This window comes from Gorilla gorilla, chromosome 7, assembly GCF_029281585.2.
Source record: "Gorilla gorilla gorilla isolate KB3781 chromosome 7, NHGRI_mGorGor1-v2.1_pri, whole genome shotgun sequence".
NCBI lineage: Eukaryota > Metazoa > Chordata > Mammalia > Primates > Hominidae > Gorilla > Gorilla gorilla.
Genome location: NC_073231.2, coordinates 61,749,370 through 61,771,813, shown reverse-complemented (window position 1 = coordinate 61,771,813; position 22,444 = coordinate 61,749,370). Strand labels below are relative to the sequence as shown.

The following is a 22,444-nucleotide window of genomic DNA, read 5'->3' as shown; positions in this document are numbered from 1 at the left end:
CACATGAAAAAATGCTCATCATCACTGGTCATCAGAGAAATGCAAATCAAAACCACAACGAGATACCATCTTATGCCAGTTAGAATGGCAATCATTAAAAAGTCAGGAAACAACAGATACTGGAGAGGATGTGGAGAAATAGGAACACTTTACACTATTGGTGGGAGTGTAAATTAGTTCAACCATTGTGGAAGACAGTGTGGCGATTCCTCAAGGATCTAAAACTAGAATTACCATTTCACCCAGCAATCCCATTACTGGGTATATACCCAAAGGATTGTAAATCATGCTACTATAAAGACACATGCACATGTATGTTTATTGTGGCACTATTCACAATAGCAAAGACTTGGAACCAACCCAAATGTCCATCAATGATAGACTGGATTAAGAAAATCTGGCACATATACATCATGGGATACTATGCAGCCATAAAAAGGGATGAGTTCATGTCCTTTGCAGGGACATGGATGAAGCTGGAAACCATCATTCTCAGCAAACTATCGCAGGGACAGAAAGCCAAACACCACATGTCCTCACTCATAGGTGGGAACTGAACAATGAGATCACTTGGATACAGGGCGAGGAACATCACACACTGGGGCCGGTCGTGGGATGGGGAGCCGGGGGAGGGATAGCATTAGGAGAAATATCTAATGTAAATGACGAGTTGACGGGTGCAGCAATCCAACATGGCACATGTATACCTATGTATCAAACCTGCACTTCTGCACATGTACCCTAGAACTTAAAGTATAATTTTTTTAAAAGAAGGGGAAATTTTAATATGAAGCTATAAGATGATATTATGATTTTATATTTTTAATGATTTCATATTTTATTATGATTTTATTTATTTTATTATATGATACATTAGATGATATTATGGAATTCTTGCTAATGGAATATGATAATGGTATCAAGGAATGGAGGATATCCTTCTAACAAGTACCTGCTGAAGTACTTATGGGAGAAGTGTTATGATACCGCAGAATTTCGTTTCAGATGGTTCAGAAAAAATATATACACATATATTATATATATAATACAAACATACACATTTATACATACAAATAACACACACAGAGAGCAACAATGTCAGTAGGAGCAGGCATGACTTAAAGAAAATTTGGCAAAATGTTAAATTAACATCTGGTGAATCATAGGGGATCTGCCTTCATTGTATTAGCGTTTCAACTTGTGACAGTTTAAAATTTTTCAAAATAAAAAGTATTAAAAATAGTTTTCCTTATATTCCTTTAACAAAAAATTATCTCCTCAGAAATACGATGAAAGCTTATCTTAGCGGAAGTTTACCTTTTTTTCTTCTAGAGAAAGTATACAACACTGTAATATTTCATTTCATATCGCAAAAATCCCTTCCCCCAAATTCTTTAGCCTAACATTTCAGCAACTGGATACATTAAAACGTTCATAGTGAACTATTTTTTAAATGAATGTCATGCTGAAGCCCAGAATTGAAGTCTAAATTGCTACTTGGAAAAATGACACATTCTAAGTAGGTCAGAAGAAGCTAATTCTTCTTCTTATTATTCCCTTTCCTTTCTAAAATGGAAACTATTCTTCCCTAAGCAATTCACTTACCTAATATATCCTGCCAGTATAAAAATGGAAATAAAATTAACGCTATATAGTGAAGCAGAGAAAGAATCAAACAAACATAAACACAAAAAACACATTACTGGCCAGATGGCTTTACTGGCAAGTTCTTTAACACATTAAAATGTAGGGTAAGGGTCAAGATGACTGATTCCCAAATCTCACAAAGGTAGCAATAAAATAGAATATTACAAACTACTCTCATTTATAAACATAAGCTTCTAGCAAAAGTGTAGCACATAATAATCCATAAATAAATGAACCTATTTAACCAATACTTTCTGCTTTGTCCTAAGGATGAATGATTACAGATGCAAAAATCAAAAATAAAAATGCTAGTGAATAGAGACTGCAAATAATTCATAGATAAGATTTTGTAAATATAAAGAATCTAAATATACAGTTAATGGAATTGGTCATAGAGTTTAATAGGGCTGCTGAAAACAAAATGAGTACACTAAAACCTATTGCATTCTATATATCAACAATAAACAGAAAATGAAATTTTAATAACATACCATTTATAATACCATCACAAATATGAAGTACTAGGAATAAATAAGACAGGAAAGACCTTTATGAAGAAAATCATAAGAAATATATTAAAGGGGACCTAAATAAATAGAGAGAAGACTATAGATTCACTGCAATTACAGTCAAAATCCCAGCACAATTGCTTTTATGGAAATTGACAAGCTGATTCTAAATTCAGATGGCAGTGCCTAAGACCAAGAATATTGAAGACATAAGTGAAAAAGGAAAATAAGGTCTGGGGCCCTGCACTACCAGATATCAATAGTTACCATAAAGGTATAATAATTAACTTAGTGGTACCAGAGACAAAGATACAGACGAATCACCTAAATCTCCTTGATATAAGGCAATAAACAAGTAAGAGAATGGGATAATACAGAAATGTCATCTTTGCACAAAATGTATACTTAAGAAAAGCCAAGAAAGTCAATGAAAAAACCATTAGAACAGTAGAAGTGTACTCTCTTGGACCCTATAGAGCACCATAGGTAGGTACTTATTGCAACTTGAAGTCTCAGGAAAGACCTTCTAGAAGAACTGAGAGCACAGCTGAAATAAGAAGAATAAGCAACAGCCAGGTGCAGAGAAGGAGGATGAGTTTTCTAAGCAGAGGGAACAAGAACAAAGGCTCAGAGGTAACAGACAATGTGGCACAACAGAAACTGCAGGCAATGCAAATAACTAGGGCACAGAATTCAAGATGCATCATCAACGACTAGTAGTAAATAAGAGCTAGCACCTAAGAGTCTTGGGGCCATGTTAAGGTGTTTAGGCTTTATCCTGAAGGCACTGGGGATGGAGGGGTCTTGAAAATTTTTATTTTATTTATATTTTAATGGCCTTTTATTGTATCACTTTCTCTTGGCAATATGAAATAATCCAGGGAATTTTAAGGTGTATGGCTGTAAAAGACTATTTGTGTCTTGGTATAGTAACCTTTGATATTGTCAATGAAAGACAGGCATTTAAATTAACTGTTATTGAAAACTGTTTTGCTTGTTACTGTTCTAGGAGCTGGTTGGTGGGCAATAATCATGTTTGTTTTAGGAAGATAACTTTGTGGACCATATGAAGAGGCTGGAGGAGAAATAATTCCAGTTAGACCGAGGAGAGCTAATGGGGGTCTGGGAAAATGCAATGGCAGTAAAATGGAGAGAATCCATTAATTTCATTCACTGTAATATACCATACTCTGTGGATGCAAGAGACCAGACAAGTTCCTACTCTCAAAGACTTAATTTTTTTTATTATCTTTTAGCTTTTATTTTAGTTTCAGGGTACATATGCAGGTTTGTTACATAGATAAAATATATGTCTTGGGGGTTTGGTGTACAGATTATTTTGTCACCCAGGTAATTGGTATCTGATAGGCAGTTTTTCAATCCTCACCCTCCTCCCTCCCATCCTCCACCCTCAAGCAGGCTCAGTGTCTATTGTTCCCTTCTTTGTGTCCATTTGTACTCAATGTTCAGTTCCTACTTATAAGTGAGAACATGCAGTATTAGTTTTCTATTCACACATTAATTTGCGCCAGCGCCATCCGTGGCCTCCAGCTCCATCCAATGTTGCTGCAAAGGGCATGATCTCTTTTTTTATGGCTGCAGAGTATTCCATGGTGTATAGGTACCACATTTTCTTTTATCCAGTCTACCACTGATGGGTATTTAGGTTGATTCTATGTCTTTGCTATTAATATTTTGAATAGTGCTGTGATAAGCCTACGTGTGCATGTATCTTTATGGTAGAACAATTTATTTTCCATTGGGTATATATGCAATCATGGGACTGCTGGGTCAAATGGTAGCTCTGTTTTAAGTTCTTTGAGAAATCACCAAACTGCTTTCCACAGTAGCTGAACTAATTTACACTGCCACCAACAGGGTACAAGCATTCCCTTTTCTCTGAAACCTCACCAGCACGTTATTTTTTGAGTAATAGCCATTCAAAATTTACTAAATTTTTTAAATAATAGCCATTCTAACTGGTATAAGATGGTATCTCATCGTGCTTTTGATTTACATTTTTCTAATGATTAGTGGCATTGAGCATTTTTTCAGATGTTTTTTGGTTGCATGTATGTCTTTTTTTGAAAAGTGTCTGTTCATGACCTTGGCCTACTTTTTAATGGGGTTGTTCATTTTTTGCTTCTTTCTTCTAGATTCTGGATATTAGACCTTTGTCAGATGCAAAGTTTGCAAATATTTTCTCTCATTCCGTGGGCTGTTTACTCTGTTGATAGTTTATTTTGCTGTGTAAAAGCTCTTTAGTTTAATTAGGTCTCATTTGTCAATTTTTGTTTTTGCTGTAATTGCTTTTGTGACTTCGTCATGAAATCTTTGCTGGGGCCTATGTCCAGAATGGTATTTCCTAGGTTTTCTTCAGCAGTTTTTATAGTTTTAGGTTTTACATTTAAGTCTTTAATCCATCTTGAGTTAATTTTTGTATATGGTGTAAGGAAGGAGTCTAGTTTCAATCTTGAAGAATTTTAAACGGGCAGGTGATATGATCAAATCAGTTGTTTAGAAAGGACATTTTAAAATTTATTATTTTTATTTTTTGAGATGGGGTCTCACTCTGTCTGGAGTACAGAGGCATAATCATGGCTCACTGCAGCCTCGACCTCCTGGGCTCAAGGGATCCTCCCACCTTGCCTCTCAAGTAGCTGGAACTTCAGGTGTGCACCACCATGCCCAACTAATTTTTTTTTTTTAGATGGAGTCTCACACTGTCACCCGAGCTGGAGTGCAATGGCATGATCTTAGCTCACTGCAACCTCCGCTTCCCAGGTTCAAGCGATTCTTCTGCCTCAGCCTCTTGAGTAGCTAGGATTACAGGTGCCTGCCACCATGCCTGGGTAATTTTTTATATTTTTAGTAGAAACAGGGTTTCACTATTTTGGCCAGGCTTGTCTTGAACTCCTGACCTCGTGATCTGCCTGCCTCAGCCTCCCAAAGTGCTGGGATTACAGGCATGAGCCACCGTGCCCAGCCTAATTTTTTAATTTTTAATTTTGCAGAGACAGGATCTCACTATGTTGCCCAGGCTGGTCTCAAACTCTGAGCTCAAGTGATTCTCCCACCTTGGCTTCCTAAAGTGCTGGGATTATAGGCCTGAGCCACTGCACCTGGCCCTTAGAAAGAACATATTTTAAAACAATGTCAGGTAGAGGGAGGAGAAGAAAAGTGGAGAAGGGAAGATGGAGTCAGGTAGGTGAACGAAAAGCTGTGCTAGTGTTCTGGGTGGGAGGTGACGGTGGCCTGAACTGAGGCAACACAATGTGAAAACACAGAAGCAGAAACTGAAGCATCTAACAGACCTTTCTGACTGACAGACATCAGGATGGAGAAGAGTTGAGGAAGCCCTAGAGAGTTCTCCTGCACTGAGGCTGAGCCATTCTCTAAGACAAGCAGGTTTTGGGTGAGACCAATGATGACAGCAGGCTTGGATTTGCTGAATGAGGCATACAGATGAAAATGTCCACCACTTTTCTAATTAGGAAAGATCATTAGAAACTTACCTGTTTTTGTCAAATGATGTTCTAGCTAAACGAGACTGCAAAATAGCTGTTATCTATTAAAACAGAACCAGAAAAAAGTACGAATATAAGTATTTATAAGTAAAATATCAATACAAGTTCATTGACAATCAGAGACAGACATTGTTAAGAATACTTACCATGGCGGTTTGGTCACCCAATTTGTCAAGGCAGGATGCTCTGTGAAGCTACAGTATCATAAACAGACATGAATTTACTTTTTCTCTCAGATGATATGAAGTATTTCTTTAGAAGCAATGAGAAACAGCAATCATTCTGTTAACAGTCAAGATTACTTCTGATATACCTATGGCTTCTTCCTAATATAGTTTTTAAACTCAACATTTTAAGTCAATCTGCTACATATTTAGAAAACAGATGATGATTTGGGTAAGGTATATAAATACGAAATTTATAAAAACAGTTTTTGCCTCAGTTTGCTTTGAATTTTCTACCCAGCAAGTGCTTACCTGAAGCAACGTCTCCACAACATCTTCCACTTTCCCGGGAACATCCAATTCAAAAACATATTCCATTTTGCCCTAACAAAAAGGAGAAGATATCAAAATACAGGAAGAGAAGTGTGCCAAACTATGCTACTTTAAGAACATGTGTACAGAACCTGCTATGATAAAATCTGCATGTTTTACCTAGTGTAACTTCCCCACTGGAATGAGAGTTCTAGGGGAGCAAGTCTACATAATTTGCTGCTCTATTTATTATTTCCTTCCTTCTTCTAACTTTGGGTTTAGTTTGCCCTTCTTGTTCCAAACCCTTAAGGTATAGAGTTAGGATTTGTTTTTTTTTTTTTTTTTTGAGACAGAGTCTTGTTCTGTCGCCCAGGCTGGCGTGCAGTAGCACGATCTCGGCTCACTGCAACCTCCGTCTCCCGGGTTCAAGTGATTCTCCTGCCTCAGCCTCCCGAGTAGCTGGGGCTAGAGGTGTGCACCACCACACCCGGTTAATTTTTGTATTTTTAGTAGAGACAGGGCGGGGTTTCACCATGTTGGCCAGGCTGATCTCGAACTCCTGACCTCAGGTGATCCACCCGCCTCGGCCTCCCACAGTGCTGGGATTACAGGTGTGAACTACCACGCCTGGCCTAGAGTTAGGATTTTTATTTGAGGTATTTCTTCTTTTTTAAAGTAGACATTTAATTCTATAAACTTCCCTGTTTATACTGCTTTTGCTGCATCGCCTAAGTTTTGGTATATCATGTTTTCATTTATCTCAAGATTTTAAAATTTCTTTTTTTTTCTTTGACCCATTGGTTTTTTGAGAGAATGTTGTTTAATTTTCACATATTCTCAGTTTTCCTTCTGATGTTGATTTCTAGTTTCATTCCATTATGATTGGAAAAATATACACAATATTATTTTAATCCTCTTAAATTTGTTAGGACTTGTTTTGTGACCTCACATGTGATCTGTCCTGGAGAATATTCCATGTGCTTGAGAGGAAAGTGTATTCTGCTGCTGTTGGGTGGAAAGCTCTGCATGTCTGTTAGGTTCATTGGGTCTACAGTGTTGTGCAAGTCCTCTGTTTCCTTACCGATGTCCTATCTGAACGTTCTACACATTGTCGAAAGTGTGGTATTGAAATCTCCTACCATTATTGTGTTGCTATCTATTTCTCCCTTCAGTTCTATCAATGTTCGCTTCATATATTTAGATGTTCTGAGGTTGGGTACATACATATGGTGATGATTAATTTTATATGTCAGCTTGACTGGGCCATAGAGTGACCAAATATTTAGTTAAACATTATCCCTGGTTGTATCTGTGAGGATGTTTCTGGATGAGATTAGCATTTGAATTAGGAGACTGAGTAAAACAGATTGCCCTCCCCAATGTGGGTGGGCCTCATCGGATCCATTGAGGGCCTAAATCGAATAAAAGTCTAAATGGGAAAAACACTCTTTCTTCCTGTCTTCAAGCTGGGATATTGGTTTTCTCCTGCCTTCAGACTTGCATTCAGACTCAGACTAAACCCTATACCATTCTCCTGGGTCTGGAATTCTTGGCCTCTATAAACACATGATTCAATACCTTATAATAAATCAATTTCTCTCTCTGTATATATACATATATACAGCAATATACCCCTAGATGGGTGTATATGTCTGTATATATGTATATGCATATGTATGTATGTATGTATGTATATATATGTGTGTATGTATGTACACACACATCCTATTGGTTCTGTTTCTCTGGAGAACCCTGACTAATGCATTTGTAATTATTTATCTTTCTGATAAATTGACCCTTTTATCATTACATAATATCCTTCTTTGTCTCTTGTGAAAGTTTTTTATTTAAAGCCTATTTTGTCTGATATAAGTATGGCCAGCTCTGTTCTCCTTTGATTACCAAGCATGGAATATTTTTTCCCATCCTTTCACTTTCAGCCTATCTGTGTCCTTAAACTGAAAATGAGTCTCTTGCAGATGGCATATAGTTTTAGATCTTATTTGTTTTAATCCATTCAGGCACTCCATATTTTTTGATTGGGGAGTTTGATATACTTAATTATTGATAGGGAAGGACTTACTGTTGCCATTTTAACTGTTTTCTGTCTTGTAGCTCATTTGTCCTCTTTTGTCCTCTATCTTCCTTTGTGTTGACATTTTATCATGACATAGTTTGATTCCTTCCTCATTTTTTTTTAAATTTATTTTGATAGTTTTTGTGGTACAGGTGGTTTTTGGTTACATAAATAAGTTCTCTGAGGTTTTGGTTTACCTGTCACCTAAGCAGTGTACGTACCCAATATATAGTTTTTTTATCCCTCATCACCACCCCCATCCTTCCCCCTAAGCCCCCAAAGTCCATTATATAATTCTTTTTTTTTTTCTTTTTGAGACGGAGTCTCACTGTGTCACCCAGGCTGGATGGAGTGCAGTGGCGCGATCTTGGCTCTCTGCAAGCTCTGCCTCCTGGGTCCACACCATTCTCCTGTCTCAGCCTCCCAAGTAGCTGGGACTACAGGCACTTGCCTCGCCCGGCTAATTTTTTGTATTTTTAGTAGAGACAGGGTTTCACAGTGTTAACCAGGATGGTCTCGATCTCCTGACCTCGTGATCTGCCCACCTTGGCCTCCCAAAGTGCTGGGATTACAGGCATGAGCCACTGCACCCGGCCCCATTATATAATTCTTATGTCTTTGCATTCTCATATCTTAGCTCCCACTTATAAGTGAGAACATACAATAATCTGGTTTTCCATTCCTGAGTTATTTAACTTAGAATAATGGCCTTTAGCTCCATCCAAGTTGCTCAAAGGCCATTATTTCATTTTGTTTTATGGCTGAGTAGTATTCCATGGTGTATATATATAGGACTTTTTCCACTTGTTGGTTGATGGGCATTTATGTTGGTTTCATATTTTTGCAATTGCAAATTGTGTTACTATAACTATGTGTGTGCATGTGTCTTGTTCACATAATGGCTTCTTTTTCTTTGGGTAGATACCTGACAGTGGGATTGCTGGATTGAAAGGTAGTTCTACTTTTAATTCTTTAAGGAATCTCTATACTGTTTCTACAGTGGTTGTATTAGTTTACATTCCTACCAGCAGTGTAAAAGTGCTCCCTTTTCACCAAATCCATGCCAACGTCTATTATTTTTTGACTTTTTAATTATGGCCATTCTCACTAAGTAAGGTGATACCTCATTGTGGTTTTAATTTGCATGTCCTGGATAATTAGTAATGGTGAGCATTTTTTCCTATGTTTGCTAGTTGTTTGTATATCTTCTTTTGAGAATTGTCTATTCACGTTCTTTGCCTACTTCTTGATGGGATTATTTGTTTTTTGCTTGCTGATTTGTTTGAGGTTCCTCGTAGATTCTGGATGTTAGTCCTTTGCCGGATGTGTGGTTTGCGAAAATTTTCTCCCACTCTGTGGGTTGTCTGTTGACTCTGCTGGTTATTTCTTTTGCTGTGCAGAAGCTTTTTAGTTTAATTAGGTCCCGTTTATTTATTTCTGTTTTTGTTGCATTTGCTTTTGGGTTCTTAGTCATGAATTCTTTGCCTACGCCCCTGAAAACTGGAACAAGACAAGGTTACCCACTTTCACCACTTCTATTCAACATAGTAATGGAAGTCCTAGCCACAGCAATCAGACAGAAAAGAAAGGGCATCCAAATTGGAAAAAAGGAGGTCAAACTGTCACTGTCCACCAATGATATGACCATTTACCTAGAAAACTCTAAAGACTCATCCAAAAAGCTCTTAGATCTAATAAATGAATTCAGTAAATTCTCCAGATAGAAAATCAATGTACACAAATCAGTAGCACTGCTATACACCAACAACGGCCAAGCTGAGAATCAAATCAACAATTCCATTCCTTTTATAACAGCTGCAAAAAAAATAAAATAAAATACTTAGGGTTATACTTAACCAAGGAGGTAAAATAGCTCTACAAGAAAAACTATAAAACACTATTGAACGAAATCATAGATGACACAAACAAATGGAAACATATCCCATGCTCATGGATGGGTAGAATCAATATTGTGAAAATGACCATACTGCCTAAAGCAAGCTACAGATTCAATGCAGTTCTTATCAAGATACCACCATCACTCTTCACAGAACTCCCATCAAAATACCTTTGTCAATCAGAAACAATCCTAAAATCCATATGGCACCAAAAAAGAGCCCAAATAGCCAAAGCAGTACTAAGCAAAAAGAACAAATCTGGGGGCATCACATTATTCAACTTCAAAATATACTACAAGGCTATAGTTACCAAAATAGCATGGGACTAGTATAACAATAGGTACATAGACCAATGGAACAGAACAGACAACCCAGAAATAAAGCCAAATACTTATAGCCAACTGATCTTTGACAAAGCATACAAAAACATACAGTGGGGAAAGGACACCCTATTCAATAAATGGTGCTAGGAAAACTGGCAAGCCACATGTAGAAGAATGAAACTGGATCCTTATCTCTTACTTTATACAAAAATCAACACAAGATGGATCAAAGACTTAAACCTAAAACCTGAAACCATAAAAATTCTAGATGATAATATTGGAAAAACTCTTCTTTAGTGTATCTTCTATAGGTATTTTCTCTGTGGTTACCATGGGTCTTATATAAAATATCTTACAGTTATAATAATCTCTTTTAATCTGTTAACAACTTAACTTCAGTCACATACAAAAACTATTCCTTCAGATACCTGTCTCCTTTTATGTTAATGATATCTCAAATTACATCCATTTATATTGTGTATTCATTAGCACAGATTTCTAGTTATGGGGTTTTTATACTTTTGTCTTTTAATTTGTATACCAGAATTAAACTGATTTACACACCACCATTACAGCACTACAGTATTCTGTATTTGCCTTTATCAGCAAGATTTATAATTCCTACACTTTCATGTTGGTGTTTAGTATCTTTTTGTTTCAAATTGAAGGACTCACTTTAGCATTTCCTATAAAGCAGATCTAATGGTGGTAAACTCTGAGCTTTTGTTTATCTGGGAAAGTCCTTATCTCTCCATTTTTTTCAAGGACAATTTGCCAGATACAGTGTTCTTTGTTGGCAGGCGTTTTTGTTTGTTTGTTTTATTTGGTTTTGTTTTTACCATTCTGAATTTATCATCCAATTTTCTGACCTGCAAGCTTTCTGGTGAAAAATCTGATCATTTTGTGGGGGCTTTCTTCTGTGACCAGACACTTTTCTCTTGCTGCTTTCAAAATTAACTCTTACTTCTGATAATCTGATTATCATGTGTCTTGGTAAGGACATCTTTGAAGTCCTCCTATGTGGAAGATTTCTTAAATCTGGATGTCCATCTCCTTTCTCTGTTTTGGCAAGTTTGGGGCCATTATCTCTTTAAATACACTTTCTGTTTCTTTCTCTTTTCTCTTTCTTGGACTCGCATATTATGTATTTGGTCCACTTGACGGTGTGTCATTAGTACTTTAGGCTTTCTTAACTCTTTTTCATTCTTTTTTCTCTTAGCTCCCCTGACTGGATAATTTCAAAAGACCTGTGCTCCAGTTTGCTGATTTTTTCTTCTGATTTATAGTCTGTGCTGAACTCCTCTAGTGGACTTTTTAGTTAAGTTACTACATTCTTCTCCAAAATTTCTGTTCAGTTCTTCTTTATATTTTCTCTTTGTTAATATTCTCTTTGTTAAAATTCTCATTTTCTTCATGCATAATTTTCCTGAGCTCATTAAGCATCTTTATGACAATAGTTTTGAATTCCTTGTCAGGTAATTAATATAGCCCCTTTTCTTTAGGGTTGGTTTCTGAAAATTTATTTTGTACCTCTGATTGGACTATTTTTCTCTGATTCTTTGTGCTCCCTCTAATTTTGTGCTAATATCTACACATTAAAAACAACAACAACAACAAAAACAATTACCTCTCCAGTCTCTAAGGACTGGCTTCATACAGAGAAAGAGACCTTCATTAATCAGCCTGGCTAGAGATGCTGGAGGCCTCTCAAACCTTTTCTATGGAAGTGTCTTCTCTGGATTTATGCATGTAGATTCCTAATTAGAGAAATTTATTGGTTTCATTTTTTTCAGAAGCTTGGAATCCTTTGCTGTCTCTCGTGTCTAGATGTCTGCTGTACCACAGGTCCTTTGAAGCAGTAGCATGCTACCCAGCTCTCTTTTGTTATCAGTGGCTCCAGGCATCTAGAGTATGCAGGGTTCCATCTGTACTCTGAGACAGAAGAGACAGAAGCCAGTCCCTTGGGCAGCTCCCCTGAAAAGTCAGAACTCTGGATGTATAGTCCAGTTTTCTCTTTCCCTCTCCAGGGAGAAGCTAGAGGCTGGGAAATTTCTTCCCAATCATGTGGTGCTGTGTGGGACAGAGGATGGCCAGATAGTGACATAAATTTTTATACCGGCTTTGATGTGGTTAGTTTCATGCTCACCGGGGGTGCAGGATCCTCTTAACTGGTTTCCAGATTTCTCACAAAGGGAATTTGTCCATGTGTTGTTGAATCAGTGTCTTCACAGGAGGAAGGAGGGGCTAGAACTTCCTATTCGCCATCTTGCTGCTGTCATTCCACCTCACCCTTTTTTTTTTTAATCTGAGAATGCTTTGGTATTATAATTCACATTGGAACAAAAGAGCTTTTCTTTACTCAGACAACCTCACTTTTATTTCCTTTCACATAATCTTTCAATGAACCATGTGCAGGTATGCAATTCAGCTGGCTCTCACGAGAGCCTTTAGAGGGAGGGCACCCCAGGTGAGTGGTTCTCAACTTGGGGGTAGGGTTTCCTACTGCCCCCAGAGGCTTCTGTCAATGTGTGGAGGTGCTGTAACAACAAGGGGAGCAGTGTACGAGAGGCATTTGTTAGGGGAAAGAGCTGTAATATAAGTGACAGCCCCACACAATAAAGAACCATCCTGCCCAAAATGCCAAAAGCACCACTTGAGAATAATTAAATCTCAGTATTTATACTTTCTGACTAATCAGCACATGCAAGTATTTCTTGTCCGTAAAACCCAGAGGCCACTGAGTATACAATTTGTGCCGCCTAAGAGATTGCAGACTGGCCTGAAACTGAAATTCAGATTCAGCCTGTGGGACTATGTTTGCCCACAAATGGTGGCTTTTCCTAATTCACTCGGACGTCATTATAAGAAGCACTAGCCCTATCCTTAGGCCCTGTAAAAACTCTCTTTTAGTAGGAGTTATCCCTCTACTATGTATTAAGCTGAAGCATAAAGAATTAAAGTACAGAATAGTTAAATGAAATGTCTATGCTTAAGTGAAAAGTCCCAGGGAACCAGACATTGTATCCAAGTCTACTCATAGTTTCTACCTAATTAAGAGTACTTACAAATTATTATTGAGTTCTCAAATAAGAGTATGTTATAACCAGTAAATATTTCCAGAATATTTTTAAAACTAAATTTTTTAGTAACATACTGGTAAATAAATTCTCAGTAACACCCAGTAAACAATCTTATAAATAATGCATATTCTGATTTTAATTTCTAACCTAATCATTTGGGTGTTTTTTTTTCTTGGCACTTTTTTTTTTAAGTCAAAAAGTTAATTGAATTCTCTTGAACTAAAATCTGTGGCTCCCTTGGGTAATTTTGTTATAACTTCCAGGTAAGAAGCTTTTAAATACTCATTATTATTATATTTGATTAAAGATGTTAACAGAGTCACAAAATTTTATTGTTCAAAATGACTATATAAATTGCTGGAAATACATGAAAAGCTTTACTTACCCTTTCTATTTTATATGGTGCAACAACATTATGTTCTTTAATGAAATATACCTGAGCAAGAAAAAGCAATACTTGTAAAATAATAACCAAAATGTTTCATTGTAAAGAGTAACTACAAATCAGAACATTATCAATCAAAAGTTTTAAATCATTGTTATATAATCTCTATTTCCAGAAGTATTTGCTTTAGTATTAGTACTAGTATGGCTTTAAAGTACTGGTGTTAAAATAACAAATATCAAATTAAAAAGAGAATCATCCAGGCAACAAGATAGCAACAATTACAAGATAAATACATACAGAAGACATTTTATGAATGCCATCACTTGCACCAAGTAACCAAGCAGACAGGGAAGGAGGCTAATCCAAGTACTGATTTTTTAAGAAACGGGTAAAACAAAGTTACTGTGGTAGGAAATATGTTCACTAACATAAAGAAAACTTAGAGGTAATCTGGGCACATGGTGTTTTCACATGCACTGGGCCACTGGTCCTCACATAGTATATTAATAACTATGTGGAATAAGTGACACCATCTACCAGAGCCATCAATCTCCTTGTACCTGTACTTTCATCACTGCTTTTCCTCCTGCAACAATGGAAGTTGCCTGAGCTCTCAAAGTCCAGCCCCTCTACTAGGGCACAGAATGTGAACACCTCCCCAAACCTGTCAGATATTCAAAAGCTTTGCTCTTAGGATTATATACTGCACTCTCTCCCTTTTACACACACACACCCCCACACACATACTTCCCCTTAATCTCACATCCTCCTTTTGCCATGTCTGTTCCCTTTTGTGGCAAAATTCATTGCAAGGGCTGTCTGTACCTTCCCTTGGGCCCATGACAGGTTTTCATCCCTACCATATTATTGAAACCACTTTTAGATGGTCACATGAAGTGCATAAGATCTCCACGTCACCATACAATCAATTCTCAAGTCTTCCTTGACTCTCCTTCTCAGAGCATGTGACAGAGCTGATGGCTCTTCCTGAAGCAGTTTTCCACATGGCTTCCTGGACACCTGCTCCTACTTCTCTCCAACCTCACTGGCTACTCCTTCCGTCTACTTTTGGACCTTGCTTTCTTCCCAATCTCTTAAGTTAGAGAGCTGCAGGGCCTTAGTTCTCACACCACTCTGTCCACTCTCAGTCCCCAGGAAATCTTATCCAGCCACAGGGCTTTAAAAAGTCTCTAGAAACTTCCAGCTCCCCAGTATGTCTTGCTAGCCTCTACCTCCTCTCTGAAACCCAGACGGATGCATCCAAATGCCTGCTGGACGTCTCCCCTTGGAGTTCTCGTGGCCATCTTAAATCTCACAACCTACTTGAAGCCTGCTCCTTCCCAACTCTCTTTATCACTATAAAGGGCACTACTGTCTATCTCATTGGAGTCATTCTTGACTGTTCCCTTTTATACCCTGCGACCAATCCGTCAGCACATCTGTTGGGTTTTCTTCAGAATATACCTAGACAATGACCACCTCTCACCATCGTGGTTCAATACACTTGGATTCCTGGAACACTCCAATAGGTCTCCTTGCTTCCACTCTTGCCCTGGTTTGTACAGCGTGTTCTCTACCCAGCCCCCAGAGAGACTTACATACAAATCAGACACGCCCCTTCTCTTTCAGCTCTCCAGTGGCATTTCTCTCTGCGCTTTATTCTAAGTCCTTACCTTGGCCCGCAAGACCCCGCATGACACGGTCCCTGCCCCTATTCCAGCCTCCCTTGAGTGTTCTCCTTGACTCACGCACCCCAGGAGAACTCACACTCCTGCGCCTCCCACCTGTCAAGGACATGCCCACCTTCAGGCTTCTCCCCCGCCACTCTCTGTACCTGGAATACCAGTGTTTGTGATAATTGCACAGCTCAATGCCTTAAGCCTTCTGAGTCTCTTGGTAAGTGGCCTCTTCTCAGTGAGGCATCCCTGACTACTCTTTCTAAAGCAGCATGAGAACATTCCTTATCATTTTCTACCCTTCTGTCTTGCTTTCATTTTCTTCATAGCATTTGTTACTACCTGACATTAGAGGAGACATTTGTTTATTGTCTGTCTCCCCCACTGAAAAGTAAAGTCCATGGAGCAAAAGGCTTCAGATATCTTGTTCTTCCCTAGATTGCCAGAGCCCTGAATATAATACTTATTGAATCCATGAGTTGAATCTGTTATTCATATAAACATGCACACACCCTTCTTTAGCAGCAACAAAAAAATTGGAAGCAAAACTCTCTAAATATAAAGCACCGTACTATATTTCTGAGATCTTGTGACCCAGTATATAATCAAAAAACCCAAAAGTTGCCTGGTTGTATACTTGACACAGGAAGCTTTAAATAATACTTGAAAGAGTAGCTTGTGTCGGGCTGGTTTTGAGCTGGTTTCATACAAGACCTCTTCTATAAACTATTAAAAAAGTAGGTGGAGGAATTTGGGGGCTTTATTCCTAAGCTCAAAGTTATTAAATTTTTACTAAAATAACTAAAATGTATAGTTTTATAATGAAAACCCTATCTCCAAGTCAAAAAGTACCTCTTCCTTTCAAGATATGGGCTTTGTGAAACCAGGTCATGAAGTAAAATGACACGATAGACATGAGAGTATGGAGGTGGACCAGAATTATTAATAACGATGTTTGGTCCCCAGAGCAGTAGATGGTTGTCACTGTCTTCACATATACCAGTTAAAACAACATGAAGTTGAGGAAGCCTGTGAAATGTTTTCTTCCTTAAAATTAATAGAATCATGGAAGGTAGATGTAGAAAATCAAATCATCTGCTACCTCTCAGCTTTCATAAAATAACTTTCAACACATGTTAAAAGTGTTCTGTGAACAAAAGGCTTCGGTGATAGAAAAAGTGCTGGGAGCATGCTCTTCCCCTCCCCATCTGCCTCCTAGGGACACTCTGCTCTGTTGCATGAGAGGATTTAAGTCAAGTTTTGAAGTCAGAAAGTCTGTGCATCTTTGTTCCCGCAGCTTTTCTTATCCCTTATTCATCCCAGAACAATTCTTCTCTGAACACTTCAACACCCCAAGGAACGAGAGCTGTCAAGGCAACATCTGCTAACCCTTTCGCTTTAAAGATGAAGCAGATGAAACCCAGAGCCAAAAGAAAGTAGTCCCTTCTTATTTACAATTTTTTAAATCTACATACTAATTAATAATACGACAGGAGAAAAAGCATGTTTTAATTGACCTTTTATTGCCAATGCTGTCGTGCCTATATTGAGTGCAGTGGTGGGTGCATAAATATAAAGGGAATAAATCTGGAATGAACAAAAGGTTATTACCACAAGGGTCATAATGATACAAGACCACCAATCCCAAGTCATTGCCTTGGTTGTCCTAAGTCCCTGAGATCATTTAAGTGGCATGGCAATGGACTCTCACCTTCTAAATAGCTAGGAAGCTACGGGAAGAGCTGCATCCCTTCATTTCAAGCCTCGTAAATCATAAATCATGAGAGCTCCAAGGACAAAATGCAAGCCCACAGATATCACACACTTAATAAACATGAAGAAGCTCATTAGGGATCACATCTTTTTAAAACTATATTTCTCAATGACTGAATTCTAAAAGCATTTGATTTCTATTCCATGGTCTTCATCTGGTATCTCTACAAGTAATTTCATTCATGCACATATATAAGAATGTTCATTCAGATTAGGAAAAAATATTTATTATGTGCTTACCTGACTGAAAATGAGTGAAATACCCCCAGATTTTGCCCTAAAATACAGATAAAAGTCATTAAATATATACAGCTTTTTGGTTGAAGTAAAATTAAACAGTGGTGAAAATGACATACTTTGTGAAGTGTCTATTGGCTCCATTTTCTCCATGCTTTCCTATTTTTATACAGTCTCTCAAAGGAATCTGGATAAAATTGAGAGAAATATTATAAAAATCAGGAAAGATAAGACATACACAAAAAATAGGAATGTTTCTGTTCATATTTAAAATGTATTTACCTTGATGATGGGCTGGGATATTGAATCTGGTTCAAAAATCACCGATTTTGAACATATTTTTAAGGAGCCTCTGATTTTCCTAGGGATCCAAGTACAACAGATTGTTTGATGAGCATAACAAAAATCACAAGACAATCATAGTACATTTCAACTAGAAAGCAGGTTACTAAAACATCACATAATAAAAGATCAATAATGCATATAAAGAGAACGTCTCTATTTTTAAATTAACTGGTAAAACAAAACACAGAATAGTGGTTCATATTGGCATTTACAATTCAAATGTTAGAAAGTTTTTAATTAAACTTCTTTGGTTTATATGTGTATCTCCATATAGTTTACAGCATCTATTGGCTAGAAACTTAATGAATCCAGAAACATCACACTGAGAAATAGTCTTACAGACTGAGAATGCCTACACTCATCCCACCCCAGAGTAACACTGCCTGTTCTTTTGTGAGCAGTAAATATTTACTTTGGCTTTCTATTCTCAGTGCTCAATATACATGTACTGAATAGATGAGAAGGCCCATTCTACTGAAGGTTATGATTTAGTTTGCAATTCTTTCTCAAAGGGTTTTTGAAATTTTATACCATTTCATATCATTTTTCCAAGTTGTTAACTGCATTTACTTTTCTAATACCCAAAATTACCCAATAGTAACACAAAAACTTTTATGAAATTTCTAAACATATACAAATAGAATAGAAAACTCCCATGTACCAATGGACTAGCTCTACAATTGTCAATATGTGGTCACTCTTGTCTTGTGTATAAACCCCTGGGACCCTGCTGAATAACACAGAAAATTATTGACATCATATACTTTATCCACAAATATTTTAGCAAAAATCTCTGAAGACAGTCTCTCTTAATAAGTGACCAATCATGAACACACTCTAAAAAATTAATAATTCCTTAATGTCATCATGTATACAGCCAGTGTTCAAAGAATACTTCCAGAGGTAGTACACGGGTACTGCCTTCACCTCCAGAGGCACCCAGAGGATCAGGTGATGTCAATCTCCATATAGCCATTACAAAATTTCCCAGCAGCTTCTCTCACCTAAAGGTTTTAGCAGCTATTGAAAATTACTATCTAGATCAAGGGCTGGTAAACTTTCTGTAAAGAGCCAGATAGTAAATATCTTTGCTTTGTGGGCCATATGGTCTCAGTCACAACCATTCAACTTTGCTGTTATAGGGAAAGCAGCCACACACAGTATGTACACAAATGGGAATGGCTGTGTTCCAGTAAAACTTTACAAGAACAAATGGCAGCTCAGATATGGCCCAAGGGCTGTAGTTTGCCAAGCCCTGCTGTGAATCCATTCTTCCATTAGGCATTGAAATTTTATCATTCCTTCTACGTTATGAGCTAGAATTTGACAACAAAGAACAACTTTACTTATCAGCAATTTGGCTACCCTGAAGTACAATTTGTACAAGGAAAATAACAAAAATGCTTGATTCTTTACTTTTATTTATCAAGTGTTACCAAAATGAGTTGTTGTCTTCCTATCCTTCGAGGATAACTGATTAAGATTATACACACACACACACACACACACACAAACACACATATTTATAAAATTACGTACTCATGAATTTTAACATTTATGAAACATTTCAATCCACTGCAGAAGTTATTCTTTTTTGATGCTTACATTGTCACATTTTTGGCCCACTGTTAGCATCGTCTACTTGCCCCTGCATCCTTTTAATTCATTTACAGTAGTCTTTGATACCTTCCTTACTTGCCAGTACGACAGGATGTCCCAGGTTCATCTCACAGATTTCCTGCCTCTGACTTAGAATCAGCAATTTCTCCAAAGAACCCCCATCCTTTCAGTGGGAAGTGGTATTAAGAGACCAGATTCTTGGTGCTGATTGCAACTGAGTTATTTCTAGGCCTTTTCAAAAGACAGAGGTAAGAAATACTGTCATTTAAAGAGAAAAGCAACACAAAGGTGCCCACTCTTACCACTACTATTCAACATAGTACTGGAAATCCTAGCCAGAGCAATTTGGCAAGTAAAAGAAAGAACAGGCATCCAAATTGGAAAAGTTAAACTGTCTCTGTTAGCAAATAACATGATTTTATATGTATACAAAAACCCTAACGATTCTACCAAAAAAACTATTCAAACCAATAAACAAATTCAGTAAAACTGAAGAATACAAAATCAATATACAAAAACCAGAGTTGCATTTCAATACACTAACAATGATCTATCCAAAAAAGAAATTACAGAAACAATTCAATTTATAAAAGCACCAAAGGAAAAATAAAACACTTAGGAATAAATTTAACCAAGGAGGTAAAAAGTCTGTACACTGAAAACTACAAAACACTGATGAAAGAAACTGAAGTAGACACAAATAAATAGAAAGATATCTGGTGTTCACAGACTGGAAGAATGAATACTGCTAAAATGTCCATATTTTCCAAAGCAATCTACAAATTAAAAGCAAACCCTATTAAAATCCCAATGGCATTTTTAACAGAAACAGAAAAAAAGAAATTAACATTGATATTGAACCACAAAATAAACAAAAAACCCAAAACAATCTGTTTTGTTTCATTTTAAGAAATGGGATCTCACTATGTCACCCAGGCTAGAGTTCAGTAGCATGATTATAGCTCACTGCAGCCTCAAAATGGGCTCAATCAATCCTCCTGCTTCAGCTTTCCAAGTAGCTGTGACTCCAGGTGTGCACCACCATGCCCAGCTTATTTTTAGTTTTTTTAGAGATGGGGTCTTGCTAGGTTGCTCAGGCTGGTCTCCAACTCCTGGCCTCAAGTGATCCTCCCTCCTCAGCCTCCTGAGTAGCTGGCATTACAGGTGCAAGCCACCATGCCTGGTCCAGAGTAATCTTGAACAAGAAGAACAAAACTGGTGGCATCAAACTACCTGGTTTCAAAATATACTACAAAGCTACATTAATCAAAACAGTATGATACAGCCGTACAGACCAATGGAACACAATACATCCACATATATGCAGTCAACTAATCATCCACAAAGGTGCCAAAAACACACAATGAAGAAAGGATAGTTTATTTAATAAATGGTGTTGGGAAAACTAGATATCCCCATGGAAAAAAATAAAAGTGAACCCTTACCTCATCCCATACATAAAAATCTACTTGAAATGAACTGAAGACTTAAATGTAAGTCCTGAAATTGTAAAACTGCTGAAAGAAAAAATACGGAAAAGCTTCTCGGCATTGGTCTGGGCAATACTTTGGATGACTCCAAAAGCACAGGCAATATAAGCAAAAATAGACAAATGGGATTACATAAAACAAAAAGCTTCTGTACAGCAAGAAAAATAATTAACAAAGTCAAAAGACAACCTACGGAATGGGAGAAAATAGTTGAAAACCATACTTCTGATAAGGGGCTAATATCCAAAATACATAAAAAAACTCGAACAACTTGATAGTATAATAAGAAAACAAATAGCCTATTAAAAGACAGGCAGAGGACCTGAATAGACATATCTCAAAAGAAGACATACAAATGGCTGGGCATGGTGGCTCACGCCTGTAATCCCAGCACTTTCGGAGGCCGAGGCGGGTGGTTCACAAGATCAGGAGATCGAGACCATCCTGGCTAACACAGTGAAACCCCATCTCTAATAAAAATACAAAAAAATTAGCCAGAATGGTGGCACGTGCCTGTACGCCCAGCTACTTGGGAGGCTAAGGCAGGAGACTCACTTGAACCCGGAAGGCAGAGGTTGCAGTGAGCAGAGATCACGCCACTGCACTTCAGCCTAGGTGACAGAGTGAGACTCCGTCTCAATAAAAAAAAAAAAAAAAAAAAAAGAAGAAGAAGAAGAAGAAGACATACAAATGGCCAACAAGCATATGAAAAGATCCTCAGCAGCCTTAATCATCAGATAAAAGCAAATCAAAACCACATTAAGCTATTGCTTCACACCTGTTAGGATGGCTATTATCAAAAAACAAAAGATAACAGTTGTTGGCAAGAGCGTGGAGAAAAGAGAACCCTTATATACTGCTGGTGGGAATGTGAATTGGTTTAGCCATTAAAGAAAACAGTACAGAGATTTCTCAAAAAACTAAAAATAGAACTACCATACTATCCAGCAATCCCACTTCTGGGTATACATCCAAAGCAAATGGAGCCAGTATGTTGAAGATGTATCTGTACTCCCATGTTCATTACAGTATTATTTATAGTAGCCAAGATTTGGGATCAATCTAAGTGTCCATTGATAGATGAATGAATAAAGAAAATATGATATATATATGAATATAAAACATATAAAAATAGACATACATATATACACACAACGGAATATTATTCAGCCTCAAAAAAGGAAATCCTGTTACTTGTGGCCATGTGGATGGACTTGGAGGACATTATGCTAAGTAAAATAAGCCAGCCACAGAAGGACAAATACTACATGATTTCATGTAGAATCTAAAAGAGTTTAATTCAAAGAAGAGACAAGAATGGACCTTACGAAAATTTTTTAGGTGGGAAAGCTCAGAGCTTTGTTCAGGCAAGAGTAAG

The 22,444-nt window shown here is 37.4% G+C and overlaps 1 protein-coding gene across 3 annotated transcripts in view; it reads right to left on the bottom strand.

Moving 5' to 3' along the window:
- NSMAF (neutral sphingomyelinase activation associated factor) overlaps positions 1-22,444 on the bottom strand; it is a 77,268-nt gene that overhangs the window by 34,040 nt on the left and 20,784 nt on the right. For all 3 annotated transcript variants that reach the window (XM_031013961.3, XM_055349148.2, XM_063709279.1), the window contains exons 3-9: positions 17,894-17,972; positions 17,731-17,798; positions 17,615-17,651; positions 13,923-13,973; positions 6,160-6,231; positions 5,830-5,877; positions 5,672-5,724 (exon numbers count right to left, since the gene is read on the bottom strand). In XM_031013961.3, the coding sequence (XP_030869821.2) occupies positions 5,672-5,724; positions 5,830-5,877; positions 6,160-6,231; positions 13,923-13,973; positions 17,615-17,651; positions 17,731-17,798; positions 17,894-17,972 (408 nt within the window). The remainder of the gene's footprint in view (positions 1-5,671; positions 5,725-5,829; positions 5,878-6,159; positions 6,232-13,922; positions 13,974-17,614; positions 17,652-17,730; positions 17,799-17,893; positions 17,973-22,444) is intronic.